The 14413-nt window shown below is 45.0% G+C and overlaps 1 protein-coding gene across 1 annotated transcript; it reads left to right on the top strand.

The window, feature by feature from the left end:
* Positions 1-1962: 1962 nt before the first annotated feature.
* Positions 1963-7678, top strand: LOC115141191 (V-set and immunoglobulin domain-containing protein 10-like). Its single transcript, XM_029679916.2, has 7 exons — positions 1963-2280; positions 2535-2592; positions 3403-3753; positions 4602-4868; positions 6702-6988; positions 7386-7490; positions 7620-7678. Exons 2-6 carry the CDS (start codon positions 2553-2555, stop codon positions 7419-7421), a joined length of 981 nt encoding a protein of 326 aa, XP_029535776.2. The 5' UTR covers positions 1963-2280; positions 2535-2552; the 3' UTR covers positions 7422-7490; positions 7620-7678.
* Positions 7679-14413: the final 6735 nt, after the last annotated feature.

Below are 14413 nucleotides of genomic sequence, written 5' to 3'. Positions count from 1 at the left end.
CCTCGGTTGCAATACTCACTAGTTCCAAACTACCTCTACAAGCAACTTCAGCACAAGAACTGTTCGCTGGGAGCTTCATTAAATGGGTTTCCATGTCCAGAAATGGAAACGCGTTATCTGGAGTGTTGACTCGTGCTTCACCATTTTGCTGTCCGATGGACAAATCTGGGTTTGGAGGATGCCAGGTGAACGCTACCAGCCCGAATGCATAGTGCCAACTGTAAAGTTCGGTGGAGGAGAAATAATGGCCTACGGCTGCTTTTCATAGTTCGGGCTAGGCCCCTTAGTTCCAGTGAAGGGAAATCTTAACACTACAGCATACAATGGCAGTCTAGACTATTCTGTGCTTCAAACTTTGTGGCAACAGTTTGGGGATGGCCCTTTCCTGTTTCAGTATGACATGCACAAAGCGAGGTCCAAACAGAAATGGTTTGTTGAGATCGATGTGGAAGAACTTGACTGCCCTGCGCAGAGCCCTGACCTCAACCCCCTCGAACACCTTTGGGATGAATTGGAACGCCAACTGCGAGTCAGTCCTAATTGCTCAACATCAGTGCCCGACCTCACTAATGCTCTTGTGGCTGAATGGAAGCAAGTCCCTGCAGCAATGTTCCAACATCTAATGGAAAGCATCCTCAGATGAGTGTAGGCTGTTATATCAGCAAAGGGTTGACCAACTCCATATTAATGCCAGTGATTTTGGAATTAGATGTTCAACAAGCAGATGTTAGATGTTCAAGATACTTTTGACCATGTAGTGTCAGTTCAGGGAGCTGGGCAGTGACTACTGCCACTAGTTGAGCAGCTATCTGGGCATTTCACAAGCTCCCGAGTGGCGCATCGGTCTAAAGCACCGAATCTCAGTGCTAGAGGCATCACTTCAGACCCTGGTTTGATTCCAGGCTGTACCACAACCGGACGTGATTCGGGGTCCCATAGGGCGGCGCACAATTACGGTTTGGCCGGGGGAAGGCCGTCATTGCAAATAAGAATTTGTTCTTAACTGACTTGCCTGTGTCATATGTACAGTAGCGACGGGCCTGAAGTTGTGTATCTACTACCAGTAGATTGGTGCAGAAAGAATGCACAGAAACAATACGTAAGACGTGGCTACTAGGCATAATCAAGAGCTCAATTCTTTCATTTATTCAGGAAGAAAACCTTTTCACTTTGCTGTGACAGACTGTGTTAATTTCACTGATTCACTGAATTTCACTAATCGTAATGATGCTTTGTGTCCCGCCCTTGCTTTGGCTCCCTTGGGATGCGAACATGTGCATGCTGCTTTTACTGCCGGCTGTTTTCCTCTTCCAGCTCTCACTTATAGTGCTTGTTAATGAATGTATCTTTCTCATGGGACTACAATGCATTCTTGACCATAAGGTCAACATACTGTATAGTTCCACCAAGTAACATTCCACTGGAAGAAAAGAAAAACTATGAAAAAAATACACTTTTTACTTTAGTCCATTTTTTTGGGAGCTAATTTCTCTGGATTTTTTAAAATAGATATAATTGATAGAACTGAAGCTTTTTATACCATGTATGTTTTTATTTTATTAATCATTTTGAGCTTTAATAGGTAAATACATTTTCCACACAGCCTACAATATGCGCTTGCGAGTTTGATCATTCCCTGTCTCTGCTAAAGGGCCGCACTAGCACATTCGTATTTTCACAATCAAATCATCTCAAAAGAAATTCAGCTCCCCACTTTTATAAGTGTAAAGCATGTGTAAAATATTCAACACAGATACAACTTGCTCTTGAATTAAAAAATGTTAAGTTTTCCCACAAGCATCAACTGAGACAGAACAGCAGGATATGGTTGTGATTTTGAATGGAAACTAATTGGTGTCATCGGCTACTAATGTTTGTAGCTGGTGTGCCTAAATAAACAAACCCAGCATGGATTGCGTGCTCTCTTGGCCCATAGGCTCACAATGCTGCTTTCAAGTAATTGAGGCGAACGATCCCTTTAAGAGGACAGGTGTGTCTGCAAGACAGGGGTGTATTCACTAGGAACCACACAGAAGAAAAAGGGTGAAACAGGGAGGGACCTATCTGAATTTGTCCTATAAGAAACGTTTGTTTTTATTGCTCAACGTTTTCCGTTGCAAGAGGTTTTACTAAGGTGTCAACTAATGAATACACCTGTGGAGACAGGTGAGAGTGGAGAAACAGGAAATGAAACCTTTCACACATAAACAAACTGGTTTTCCCAAAAAACTGCTTATGGCTTTTACAACTGAAACATGAGAGAAGAGAGAAAAGTCTGTCGTAAGTGTTGACATTGAAAATCTTTCAAGACATGTTTTTAATTAAGTGAAAGTGAGTTTATTCACAATAGATTAACCCTATGTACTCTGTCTGGTTTAGAATGCTAGCACGCTAAGCTACTAGCATATCCTATTTGTGTTTTCAGAAGAACACAGCCTGGGTTTCTTTCTGTGTTTTAAATAAGTCTTAAACAGACATATTTCATTCACTTTAATTTAGTTGTGATTTGAGTCTGAGTCAAAAATACTCCACAGGCTATCCTGACTGATGTGATGAACCTACACCTGCTTCCCGTAGTTCTGTCATTGGCAGGTAAGGCATCTCTCCTCCCTCAATTTTCTGACAGGGGCTTCAATGTTGACTTCAGTGAGTACCCTACCTCAAGCTGAAAATAATGCTGATGGTGTGTATTTTTAAAATGTTGGAGGAGTAGCTCCAAAATTCCAAGGTGACAGAAACAATGACTCCTCCCCAGCTCGGCTGCATTCTTAGTCCGTGTGTTCTGTTGCATAAATGAAAAATAAAGTCACACACTCATCTCTCCTTCTTGTGAATTTATTCAACCAAAGTTTTGGCTTAACAACCTTTGTCAGGGTGTGTGATATCCTAATACACAATGTCCAATGGCTGATCAGCCCTGCTGAGCCCTATGGGCCCTGATCGGAGCGCTATGTAGTACACTACAAAGGGAACAGGGTGCCATTTGGGACACAGTCTCTGAATCCCATACATACTTACTCTTTCCAGTGTCCACCTCTACTGAAGTCAGTTAAGCACTGTATGGTTTTTAACAATGCTTTAAACGTGTGCTGCTGTTTTACGGCAAATGATCAACGAGGGAACCTCGGTGCAATTCATCTCAATTTTTGTCCTTCTCATGCACACCTTGTAAAGTCAATTCACCATGACTGATCAGGAGCATATTCATTTGATTTAGTATAATTCATCTGCTGAAGACTTGTGGGGCCTTTTATATGCTTGTAAAGTGTTTAGATAATTCCCCCAACTATATACCCCTCAAACTCTCTCATACCAGTGTTATAACAACCTGTCATAATCACTGTAAGCAGGTAAATGAGTGATAAGCAGTGTATTCCTTCTCCCCCCTCTCCTACCCTCTAGTCTTCCTCTCCGTCGCTCTCTCCCAGGACCTGGTCTCAATCCAGTTTAAATCAGATCCAGTCCTGGTGCAGACTGGCACTGATGCGGTCTTCACGGTGGTCACAGTGTTCCAGGTGTTTTCCATCACATGGGGGTACCCAGGTGGGGTGACCCCCCTGGGGCTGTGGGTGGGGGGCAGTGCGGTGCTCAACACTGTGACCCAGTACCAGGGCAGGGTCACCATCACAGCCACCCAGCTCCGTATCAGCAGTGCCCAGCTCAGAGACGCGGGGAACTACACAGTGATGGTGGACCCCTTGCCCACCACGGGCCTGGCCCAAAACACCAGGTCCATACAGCTCAGGGTGTTCGGTAAGGAGGGTGGGAGGAAAGGAAGGAGGGATGTAGTGAGAGAGGAAGGAAGGAGATATGTAGTGAGTGATGTAATGAGGGAGGAAGGAAGGAGATATGTAGTGAGTGATGAGGGAGGAATGTAATGAGCGAGGAAAGGAAGGAGGGATGTAGTGAGTGATGTAATGAGGGAGGGTGGGAGGAAGTGATGGAGTGAGGGAGATAAAGGAGGATGGGAGGGAATATTACAGAAGAAAGTGACTAGCAGTGGTGTAAAATCGAGCATGTAAGTGTAATGTGATTATAGCCACTTGTTTGCCCAGACCTGTTAGTGTTTGTAATTACTATTGTTTTTAGTTACAGATGGCACTTCTATCTTTATTTTCTCAGTCCAGGCTTAGCGCTTATTGGCATTTTGTCTGCCCCTTTACCATCTGCTCCCATGTCTGGATATTGTTTCTTCTCCCAACCCTCCATTATTTTCATTAAACAAAATTAGTTTAGGCAGAAAACACTAAGCGTCCCTCTATTTTTCAGCGTATTTTGAAGCTTGAATTGATTCCCCCTCTGTCTGTGATTACACTGTGAAAGCCCAGTAATGGCTCATTCAAAAGCTCTCCCTGTGTGTGTATCTCCCAATCAGTCTACTACTCCAGTATTTACATTCATCTCACAAGCCTGGTCCCAGAATAGTTTGTGACATGATAATGAATATAGGAGTTGTCAATGACCATACTAGGAGTTGACAATTACCATAGGAGTTGGCATGTCCATAAGAGTTGTCAATGGCTGTAGGAGTTGGCAAGACACCACAAACAGATCTAGGCCCAGTCTATAGTCTCCCTGCTTCTCTTCTCTCCCCACCCTAGATGCAGTGGATGGCGTGACTATGTTTGTGCCGTCTGTGGCTCTGGAGGGGGGCAATGTGTCTGTGCGCTGTACCTGGACCAAGGGGACAGAGACCAGTGTGCTGTGGGGTAAAGGGGGCTCTGCTCTCACCTCGAACTCCAGGGTCACAATCAAAGGGGGCGACTTGGTGATCAACCCGGCCAGGAGGGAAGATGCTGGGCTCTACTCCTGCACCGTCTCTAACCTCGTCAGCGCTCAAACCGCCTCAAAGACCCTCACAGTTTACTGTGAGTAATTGCATGCTCAGCTGCTAATGCTAATAACATAAGCTAATTAGACTCCCACACATTCTCACAAGTGAGCAGGGCTGGATTACCGATTTGGCACGCAGGGGTAATCCAGGGGCAATTAGATAGCATATGAGCACGTGATAAGCTATTGCAAAATATGTAGAATTGTAATTAACCTGAAATTAGCTTTAAAACTGCAACATTTTCTCTCAGCCTCATAATGGCAAAATGTGTAGAATAGCATGGGATTAGCTATATACTGTAACTGCACAGTTTCCTCTAAGCCTCATCCCACTGCTGTCTTGCTTCTGAAGCTAAGCAGGGTTGGTCCTGGTCAGTCCCTGGATGGGAGACCAGATGCTGCTGGAAGTGGTGTTGGAGGGCCAGTATGAGGCACCCTTTCATCTGGTATTAAAAAAAGATATAATGAACAAAAATGTAAATGCAACAATTCAAACAATTTTACTGAGTTACAGTTCATTTAAGGAAATCAGTCCATTTAAATTAAGAAAGTAGGCTCTAATCTATGGATTTCACATGACTGGGCAGGGTCGCAGCCATGGGTGGGCATAGGACACCCACTTGGGAGCCAGACCCATCCAGTGGGGAGCCAGGCCCAGCCAATCAGAATACTTTTTCCCCTGGATGTGGAGGTCCTGGGTTGGCATGGTTACACGTGGTCTGCGGTTGTGAGGCCAGTTGACGTACTGCCAAATTCTCTAAAACGATGTTGGAGGCAGCTTATGATAGAGAAATGAACATTCAATTATCTGGCACAATACTCTGGCAACAGCTCTGGTGGACATTCCTGCAGTCAGCATGCCAAAACTTGCACCCTCAAAACTTGAGACATCTGTGGAATTGTGTTGTGACAAAACTGCACATTTTAGAGTGGCCTTTTATTGTCCCCAGCAAAAAGTGCACCTGTGTAATGATCATGCTGTTTAATCAGCTTTAATCAGGTGGATGGATTATCTTGGCAAAGGAGAAATGTTCACTAACAGGGATGTAAACACATTTGAGCACAACATTTGAGCGGAGTATGAAAAATGCGTCGATTTTGTATTTATTTCATCTAATGAAACATGGGACCGACACTTTACACGTTGCATTTATATTTTTGTTCAGTATAATAATACCCCAATGCACCCGGGCAGTGATTGGGGACATTGCCCTGTGTAGGGTGTCGTCTTTCGGATGGGATGTTAAACGGGTGTCCTGACTCTCTGTGGTCACTAAAGATCTCATGGCACTTAACGTAAGAGTAGGGTTGTTAAACCCCGGTCAACTTACCTGGTAAAATAAGGGTTACAAAAAATACGTAAGAAAATTGCTGAATGTGTAGACTAGCATGAGGTTAGCTGTAAGTCCACACCATTAGAATCACAGGGGAAACTGTGGCCCCAGATGTGGTGGTCCGGCTCTGACTGTGAGTCACTATCTGGTGTCCAGGGTTGTGTTAATTAGGGCACACACATAAAAAATGGTGTCTGATTTGAGAAGTCAGTTGTCTTTCCTTGTTTTAGTCTGTTTTCTTTTGTTTGGTGCCTAATGTACACGACCCAGCAGCTAAAATGCTAATGCTAATACTATGAGCTAGTTGTTTTACTAGCTAGCATTACACCAAGTAATGGAACTGCCTGTTAGCCACAGAAGCACATCACTATAAGGGCTACAGGGCTAATTCGCATTAGCAATAACAACTCGTGAAGCCACTAGTCATACCCAACCCCAGTAATATTGACCCCATGCATTTTGAGGTGAAACTTTACTGTGACAGTCTGTGAGTCTGTCTGTTGATGTCCCCCGCCCCCCTCCCATCCCCTCCAGATGGTCCCGACACCCCCGTGCTGAGCAAGGCTTCCCCGGCAGACTGTGTGGTAGGAGCGGATGCAGTGGTAGGCCAGACGATCCGACTCACCTGCGTGTCTGACTCCCTGCCCCCTGCCACTTTCTCCTGGAAATACAACAATGAACCCGTGGCGTCTGGCCAACTGGACAGTGGCGTGATCAGCCTCAGACCTTCTCCACCAACCAGAGCGGCCAATACAAGTGCGTGGCTAGCAATGCCATCACGGGCGCCACATCGGCGCAGGGGACGGACCTGGCCATCGTGGGTGAGTTATGCAGGACGGACACTGACGTGACTCATTCTGATGACTGTTAGTTTTGGACAGCGCAGCGGCATCCATCTTCGAGTGAAGAGAGGGGAACATTTTGGCCCAGCCTAGCCCATCAGCAAAAGATTGATCAATCCAAATGCTCTCACAATGAGAATCTAACTCTTTTTCTATGACTTTCAGCTGTCTTCACTGATGTTCCCTTCATTTCCACCACTCGTTCTCTCTCACCTCTCTTCCCCTGACATCACTTCATCATACTCTTTCTTTTCCATTTGTCTGTCTGGGCTCCGTGTCTCAGACTCATTATCATTATTAATTATCCCCCTGCTCATCACTTTTTCTGTCTCGGCCTCCCTCCCCCTCATCCCTCCTCCTTCCCTCTCTCTTTCAGGCACATGCCTCAGTGCAGGGGCAGTCGCAGGCATAGTGATTGGCTGTGTGGTCGCTCTGATCTTAATCGTCATAGCCATCGTACTCCTGGTGCGCTGGAAGAGAGGTGAGTGTCTGTCTCAGTAATATCTTGTAAACTCTTTGAAAGCATTCACATTGACCTGTGTACACTATGCTCATGTAAACGTAGGTTTCTGTGTTTGAATACAGTATGTGACAATGTTGCTTATTGCAGTTGACCGAAGACTGAAGGAGGCCACAGGACAAAAGAGACACCCAGAACTCATGCTTACAGTAAGACACTCTTCTTTTTCCCAGAATATTAGGATTCTGAAAGCAATTAACCCATTCATGTATTTCCTTCTCTTCTCTTTCTCCCTCTCTTTCAGCCCACTGAACCCCCTCCACATGGTACCCGGACTTTAGGCAGAGGCCGTCACTCAGACCCACTGCTACACACAAACCCTCACAACTTCTACACTGTCCCACCCGATGGCCACGATAACACACACACACCGCCACGCAACACTAACACACTCCAACACAATGGCCACGCCAACAGAAATAGGTTCCCACACAATGCGCAACATCCGAATGCCAATTCATTTCTACAGAATGGCACCACGCAGGACCACGACACTTCCACACACACTGCTGCACCTCAGAATGCCAACACACTCGACACCTTCCCACAGATGACTCAAAATCACCCGAACAATCCAAACATACTCATACAAGCGGGTTCTACTCAGGTCGGTGTTAACCTTAACACACTGCCACACAACCAGCAAAATAGCAACGCACAGGTGGCAACGGTTCACGTCAATCTCAATTCCTATCCAACTAATGGTCAACAACCCAACCAACAGTCACAGCAACAATTTACAAGCCCACAGGACAGTACAATGCAGAAGAGCGCCACCAATGTAGCCAACAGTGCTAGTGCTCTTCAAGTTCAAAATATCAACCCACAAACGTTCACACAGACTGGACAGTCATACTCCAATCCCATGATGCAACTTGGCTTGTCATATCCTGGTGATCCTTCACAGGTTGACCACAGTAACTTAGACACTGGTCCTCAAGTCTCTACTGGTCCTATTCCTACTGGTTACACACACAGGGGTCGAAGTCACACTCTCCAGCGAAACGCCAACACGCAGACCTACCAGATGGACCAGGCTACTGATATCCAGCCTAGACACTCCAACCCAGCAGCGGCCAATTCTGTGCCACGTGATGCCAGCCATACCACACCAAGTGCCAGCTCACACCGCCAACAAATGCCTTGGGACCGTCTGAGGGGCACCCCGGCGTACCCCAACGAGCCCCCCAGAAGGGTACAGGCTTCCCCCGACAGCAGCTACACCTCTGAGGGCACCTCTGAGTCCCCGTCCCAGGCTAGACGATCCAGACCACACACCAGGAAGAGTGGGCCAGGAGCACAGACCCAGAGTCCCCCACAGAGCCGATCTACACCCAGGAAGGCTGCACCGACGGCGGGCAGACAGACCCAGAACCTCCCCCACACTCATGGGATGAACACTGAGCCTGGGGCTCCAAGCCACACACAGTTGCATATCAGTCCCCATGCACACGGTACACCAAGGCAGAGAGCCCAGCAGGATGTCAGAGCTCAATCCCAGATCACAGCTCAGACCGCTTCTCAAAGCCAGACTGGCCCCAGGCAACAAAATGCCTCCCGCAGCTACCACAACCCCCAGACACAACAACAGGGACCAGGCGCCCCACAGGGACTAATAACCACCATGCCCCAAGGCACCACACTCGACATTCGAGCTCTCGCCAATCCAAATCACATCCCACAGACACAAACCGGGATTCAGTATGGTAGGGGAAACACACACATGATACCGCAGCCCACACAAGACCAGAGACAGACAGCAACACAAGGTTGGGGTGCACTAACACAGCCTGTTACACAGAACCCCAGTAGCCTCACTCAGATGGCCTTGGAGATGCACACACTGACGACCCCGAACCCTTTTCACAACCGTAACCACCAGACACAGGCCGCCCTGCTCAACACCCAAGCTCGAGTCCCTAACCCTGGGCACCAGCGGCCCCCCACGCCCCCTCCCGTGATCCCTCTGGCTCAGTTCCAGACTATTCCCAGAGAACGCACCCAGCACCAGTCCCCAAACCGGGGCCCCACTGGCCCTCTCAGGGCCCCGGTCAATGTACACAATGCACAGAGACACCCCAATGCCCACCCGCCCCACAGACACCCCGGTGCTAGCATGCCGGCCAACCTGCACTCGGGAAATGCCCACCCAGTGCACGCTGATAACACACACAGGCACGGTCAACATACTCATCATGCCCACAGGAACACTGCCCACCCACGCCAGGTAAGTAGACACCAAAGTAGTGCTTGATATCAGAGCCAACCGTTCCCATATGTTTGATATATGTTCATTAGCCATTTCATGTTTCATTAATCGCCACATGGCTCTCTGTCTCAGATGTGTGATCATTATGCCTGTCTCATCCTGTCATGTCATTCTCTGTGCATTTAGTTTCTTTGGTTTCCCCACCTCTCATTCTCACTGACAGTTAGTCAGCATCCCAAATGGAACCCTATTCCCTTTATAGTGCACTATGTTTGACTAGAGCCCATAGGGAATAGGATGCAATTTGGGACGCACAATGTGTGTGTCACGTGTGGAGTTACCGGTAATTTACCCAAGTTACTGTAATCTTCTGTAATTTTGGTAAGTAACAGGTAATCAATGGTAACTTTGGTAATTTATACTTGAGTCATTTTAAAAAGATTTATTAATATGTAGTATTTATTGTTTATATCTGTGTCCATATTGTCCATGAGTTTCTAGTGGATGGACCATATGGTACAAGAGAAAATTGCCCAATTAATGAAAAAAGCATCTAATCAACTATGGCATTATTTTCAATTAACTCTGCAACTCTTCCAACGATTTACTTTTTTCACCAGTTTGCCGCCACAACATTAAATAACAACAAAGACATATTGACATGGTCAAATAAATATATAAAGGATCTTTCATGTTGAAAGTCATATTAAACACCAGTGGTCTTCACTGAGATGATGGTTTATATTTAGGATCTAGTTTTACTTTGTCATTTATTTTGTATTTTAAAATCTTATTTGATTATTTTATACATTTTTATCTGTGATAGGGACAGAGATAATGACAGACACCTGTGATAATCTTAAGTACCCAAAAGAACTACGTAAAATTGTTGAAACTTCAAAAGTTTCCAGTAAGATACCCTCCCTTTTGCAACCCTAGTCACAGGGAAGCTTGCCAAGCAGCTTTTATAGCAGGGCCTGCACTTTCTGTTGAGTGACAAGTATCTGTCTACTGGAGTAATGACAAGAGTATTTGGCAGGGATACAGCCAGGGTAGTTTGGCTGGGTGTTTGTCTGCCTATACCTTACCCAGTGTTTCAGTGTCAGAATTGTGTCAGTGGCTATGTTGAACATGACTTGTATATAATTAAGGGCTTGTTCTTTCTCTCCAACACCAGACCCACCAAGGGCGACCTAGACACTGAGAGATGCCAACGGACACACACACACCAGCAACTGACAAGAGGAGAAACACAAGCACGGATGACTATGGGAGCCCCACTCTAAAGCAATGGAGACCATGCAAAAACACACATATGCGCGTGCGCACACACACATACACACACACACACACACACACTTCCCGCAGTCGACTCCCCTTGCCTGTCAAGTGAATGTTATCTGTTGATTTTCAACAGTACCGACAATGACTCACTGGAAAACACACACAGATGTGTTATTTCTGAAGCACCATATAACCAAATAGTAGTAATGAGAAAAAGGCCTGTTTGAGGCGAGACACTCCAGGCCGCGTGTACGTGGCCTCTCCCATTCAGCGTGTTCAGAGCGAGAATGAGGCACGACCACAACAATGAGGACTTGAAATGTTTCCATTCGTGTCTGTGTGTGTGTTGCTCCTTGTGACTAGAATAAACAGTAAAAAGGACAGAAAAAGAGACCCCTTGCTGGACTGATTCCAATTGAATGGACTTGGCCCCTGGGAACTACTGTGTGAAAATTCAGAAGGAAAAAAGCCCCTCTGCGACTTGCTTTATTTAATATTTCCATGGAAGTATTTATGTGGTGACTTTCTGTTTACAGATGCTTCTCTTGACACCGCTCAATTAACGGGATTCGGCTCGGCGCCTGGGCTTCAGAAGCAATGCTCAACTAACTGTGAAGGAGACCCCACAAATGGATGGGCCGCTTATTAATTAAGTGCTTTTATGCGACTTAAATGACTCGGAAAATAATAACGCCCATGCGTGGAGGAGGTCAGCACAAAGAGGCTGCTGAGCTGCCACGTTTTCCCCGACTAAGCAAAGCAAAACAATTTGCTCTGGGACTACGATGCTCGTTTGTGTGGAGGATTAGCACATTAAAAGGGATCTCTATTGGAAAGAATCTTAGTTTTCTTTCGAACAAAATGTATATTTAATGTTTTTATTTTTCTGTTACGTGCTAAATATGTTGGACTGCTATTGCAACATGTGTCTTTGTGACTCAGGGAGGCTGTTTTATACTCAAATATATGTTCCATTAAAATACAGAAAAGAGGATAAATATGGTTTTTAAAGATTAGGGGTCTCCATTGAACATACTTTTTCCAGGACTAGGCCGCCCCCATATGTTTTGTTGATGATAATAAAGTATTTTGATTTACAGGAAAATACTGTATGTCAGTGTATTACATGACATTCATTTTGATATAATGTTACCTACCTAATGGCATCATCTTAACTGCTTTTGAAATAATCTTGCCCTCCAGGCATTCTGATCTTTCAGCTGTTACAAATATTCCCAGAATATTGTATTTACTTAACCGTTTTTGAGTTGAAGAATCTGCACTGTAAAAATGTCCCTTCTTAATTACAGCACAATTGTTTGCAGAGTTGCCAGATTAATACTGTAATATAGCTTTACAGCAGAGATGTTCCTTCCTGTAAAACATGTTACAGTCTTCCTGCTGTAAATGTGGCCACCTGATTCCATGGCAGAATTTAGTGGATGTGTCATGGTTGATTGATAGAGTGAATATGCCCACTGAATCTCAAGCCATATCTTAAAGCAATAACAATAAGGAAGATATGTTGACCTCTGCATTCAGGACTACGAGTAGGAGAAAGTCCTTTCGAGAAATGAGTAGCTGCGTTGAACTTTTGAATCCTGTTTTGTATGTGCTGACACTTGGTGAGTGAGAAAGGTTTGAATTGAATAAAATACTGTTATGTTTTTGTGAGTATCCCTTAGGGAGCTGTTGATTTTCCACATTAGTGAAATGCATGTCTGTTTCCTCAGCTTGTTATGGAGGAATTAGGAGCTTCTGGCTTGCTGTTCTATCAGTCCCTCAGCACAGCTCCCACTTGTGAGTACATCAAATACAGTCCTGCTCCACAACTGCTAAGGTAGAATGACTTTGTACTGTTGAGTAATGGTAGAAAACATCTTATAGTTATCCTCCAAAGCTAAATGACTGTCTGTTCTTCCAAAATGATAGGAATATGTCACGTAGGAAGACCGACTGTATATGCTGATACGGCTCCTTTCCAGAACTCAATTTGCATGTACATTTAATGTGGTTGTTTTACTCTCCTTCCATGATATACTGTGTTTACTGCAGCAAATTGTAATTGTTTCTGGTTCACATTAGAGCATAAATTAGCGTACAAAACAACAAGGCAACAGGAAGGTATGTGCAACATCTGCATTTCTGTTGTGATTACATTTCATAATGGTGTGTGTGTCTCCTCTTTATCACACAGTGGCTCCACCCAGCCCTCCTGACCCAGATGAGCCAGTGCTGCTCATCGTGTGTGTAACCCTTGCTGTGGTTTCGGTGGTGGTTTTTCTGGGGATCTACTATGGCTTCCAACGCCACCGGTAGTATAAACCCTAGAGGGTGTCTCACACACAGGACAGTCAATGGACCTATTCAAATACCTATTCAAATACATGTTGCTCCTTCTTTCCATTGAGGAAATCCACTTTGATTAAAGCAATGGGGAATGCACGTTTTCACTCTTGTACTGATCAGTGATTACCTCAGGGAAGGGAGGAAAGAAAGCCTCCATTTTAGAGGTATTCACTCACTGCGCAGATGTAACATGGTGGTAAGTCTCCTCTTCGTTTCCATCAGTGCTAAGAAAAACAGAACTGACGTCACCAGGAGACATGGGTCCATGAGGATGAGTCCTGAAGTAAAAGGCTTAAATCCTTCTCATTTTGAACACCTATCTGTTGTTTTCTATTTCAATTCCATTTTTAACGCATGTCTCTCTTTGCAGGGACTGGCTGGAACATAGGCGTGTTTGTCTGCACAGGATGTGCATCTGCATGCAAATGTATTGGCTGAAGCCCAGTAGCAACATATTCCAAATGGCTCCCTATTTAGTGAAACTATTTTGACCAGAGCCCTATGAGTCCTGGTCAAAATGAGTGTACTATAAAGGGAATAGGGTGCCATTTCTAACACAACCATAATTTCAACAGAGTCTGGAGTTAAGTATAACATCAGTCTGTCTGCAATAAACATTTTGAGCAGCAAAATCAGACAGGAGTTTTTATATATTGTAACTCCACTAGGGGGAGCCAAGCATGCAAGAGAGACTTCAGGGGCCTCATCGATGAGAGCAAATGTACTTATTTTTATTATTTTTTTTGCCTCCGATGTCTTTTCTATTAGATAGGATTTTACGACACTGCTTGTTCAATATCACAAAATTAAAACAATAGACTTGCGCCATCGGCATGGAATCCCTTGGCTGCAATTCAATAAATATACTGAACACAGATAAAACTGTGTTGAATAGCAACAAGGAAACCCACAGTCATGTTTAGCTCGTCTAAAAAATGATCACAGTCAGATATTGATGTAAACCACAACAGAGAGAACAGAAACCCAAGACAGAGTATGCTTGGACTATTTCCTGGTCTGGTCATCAAGTCTTATCTTTAAG

This window comes from Oncorhynchus nerka, linkage group LG14 (assembly GCF_034236695.1).
Source record: "Oncorhynchus nerka isolate Pitt River linkage group LG14, Oner_Uvic_2.0, whole genome shotgun sequence".
Taxonomy (NCBI): domain Eukaryota; kingdom Metazoa; phylum Chordata; class Actinopteri; order Salmoniformes; family Salmonidae; genus Oncorhynchus; species Oncorhynchus nerka.
The sequence above is the reverse complement of the archived record's forward strand: the minus strand, read 5'-3'. Positions and strand labels throughout refer to the sequence as shown.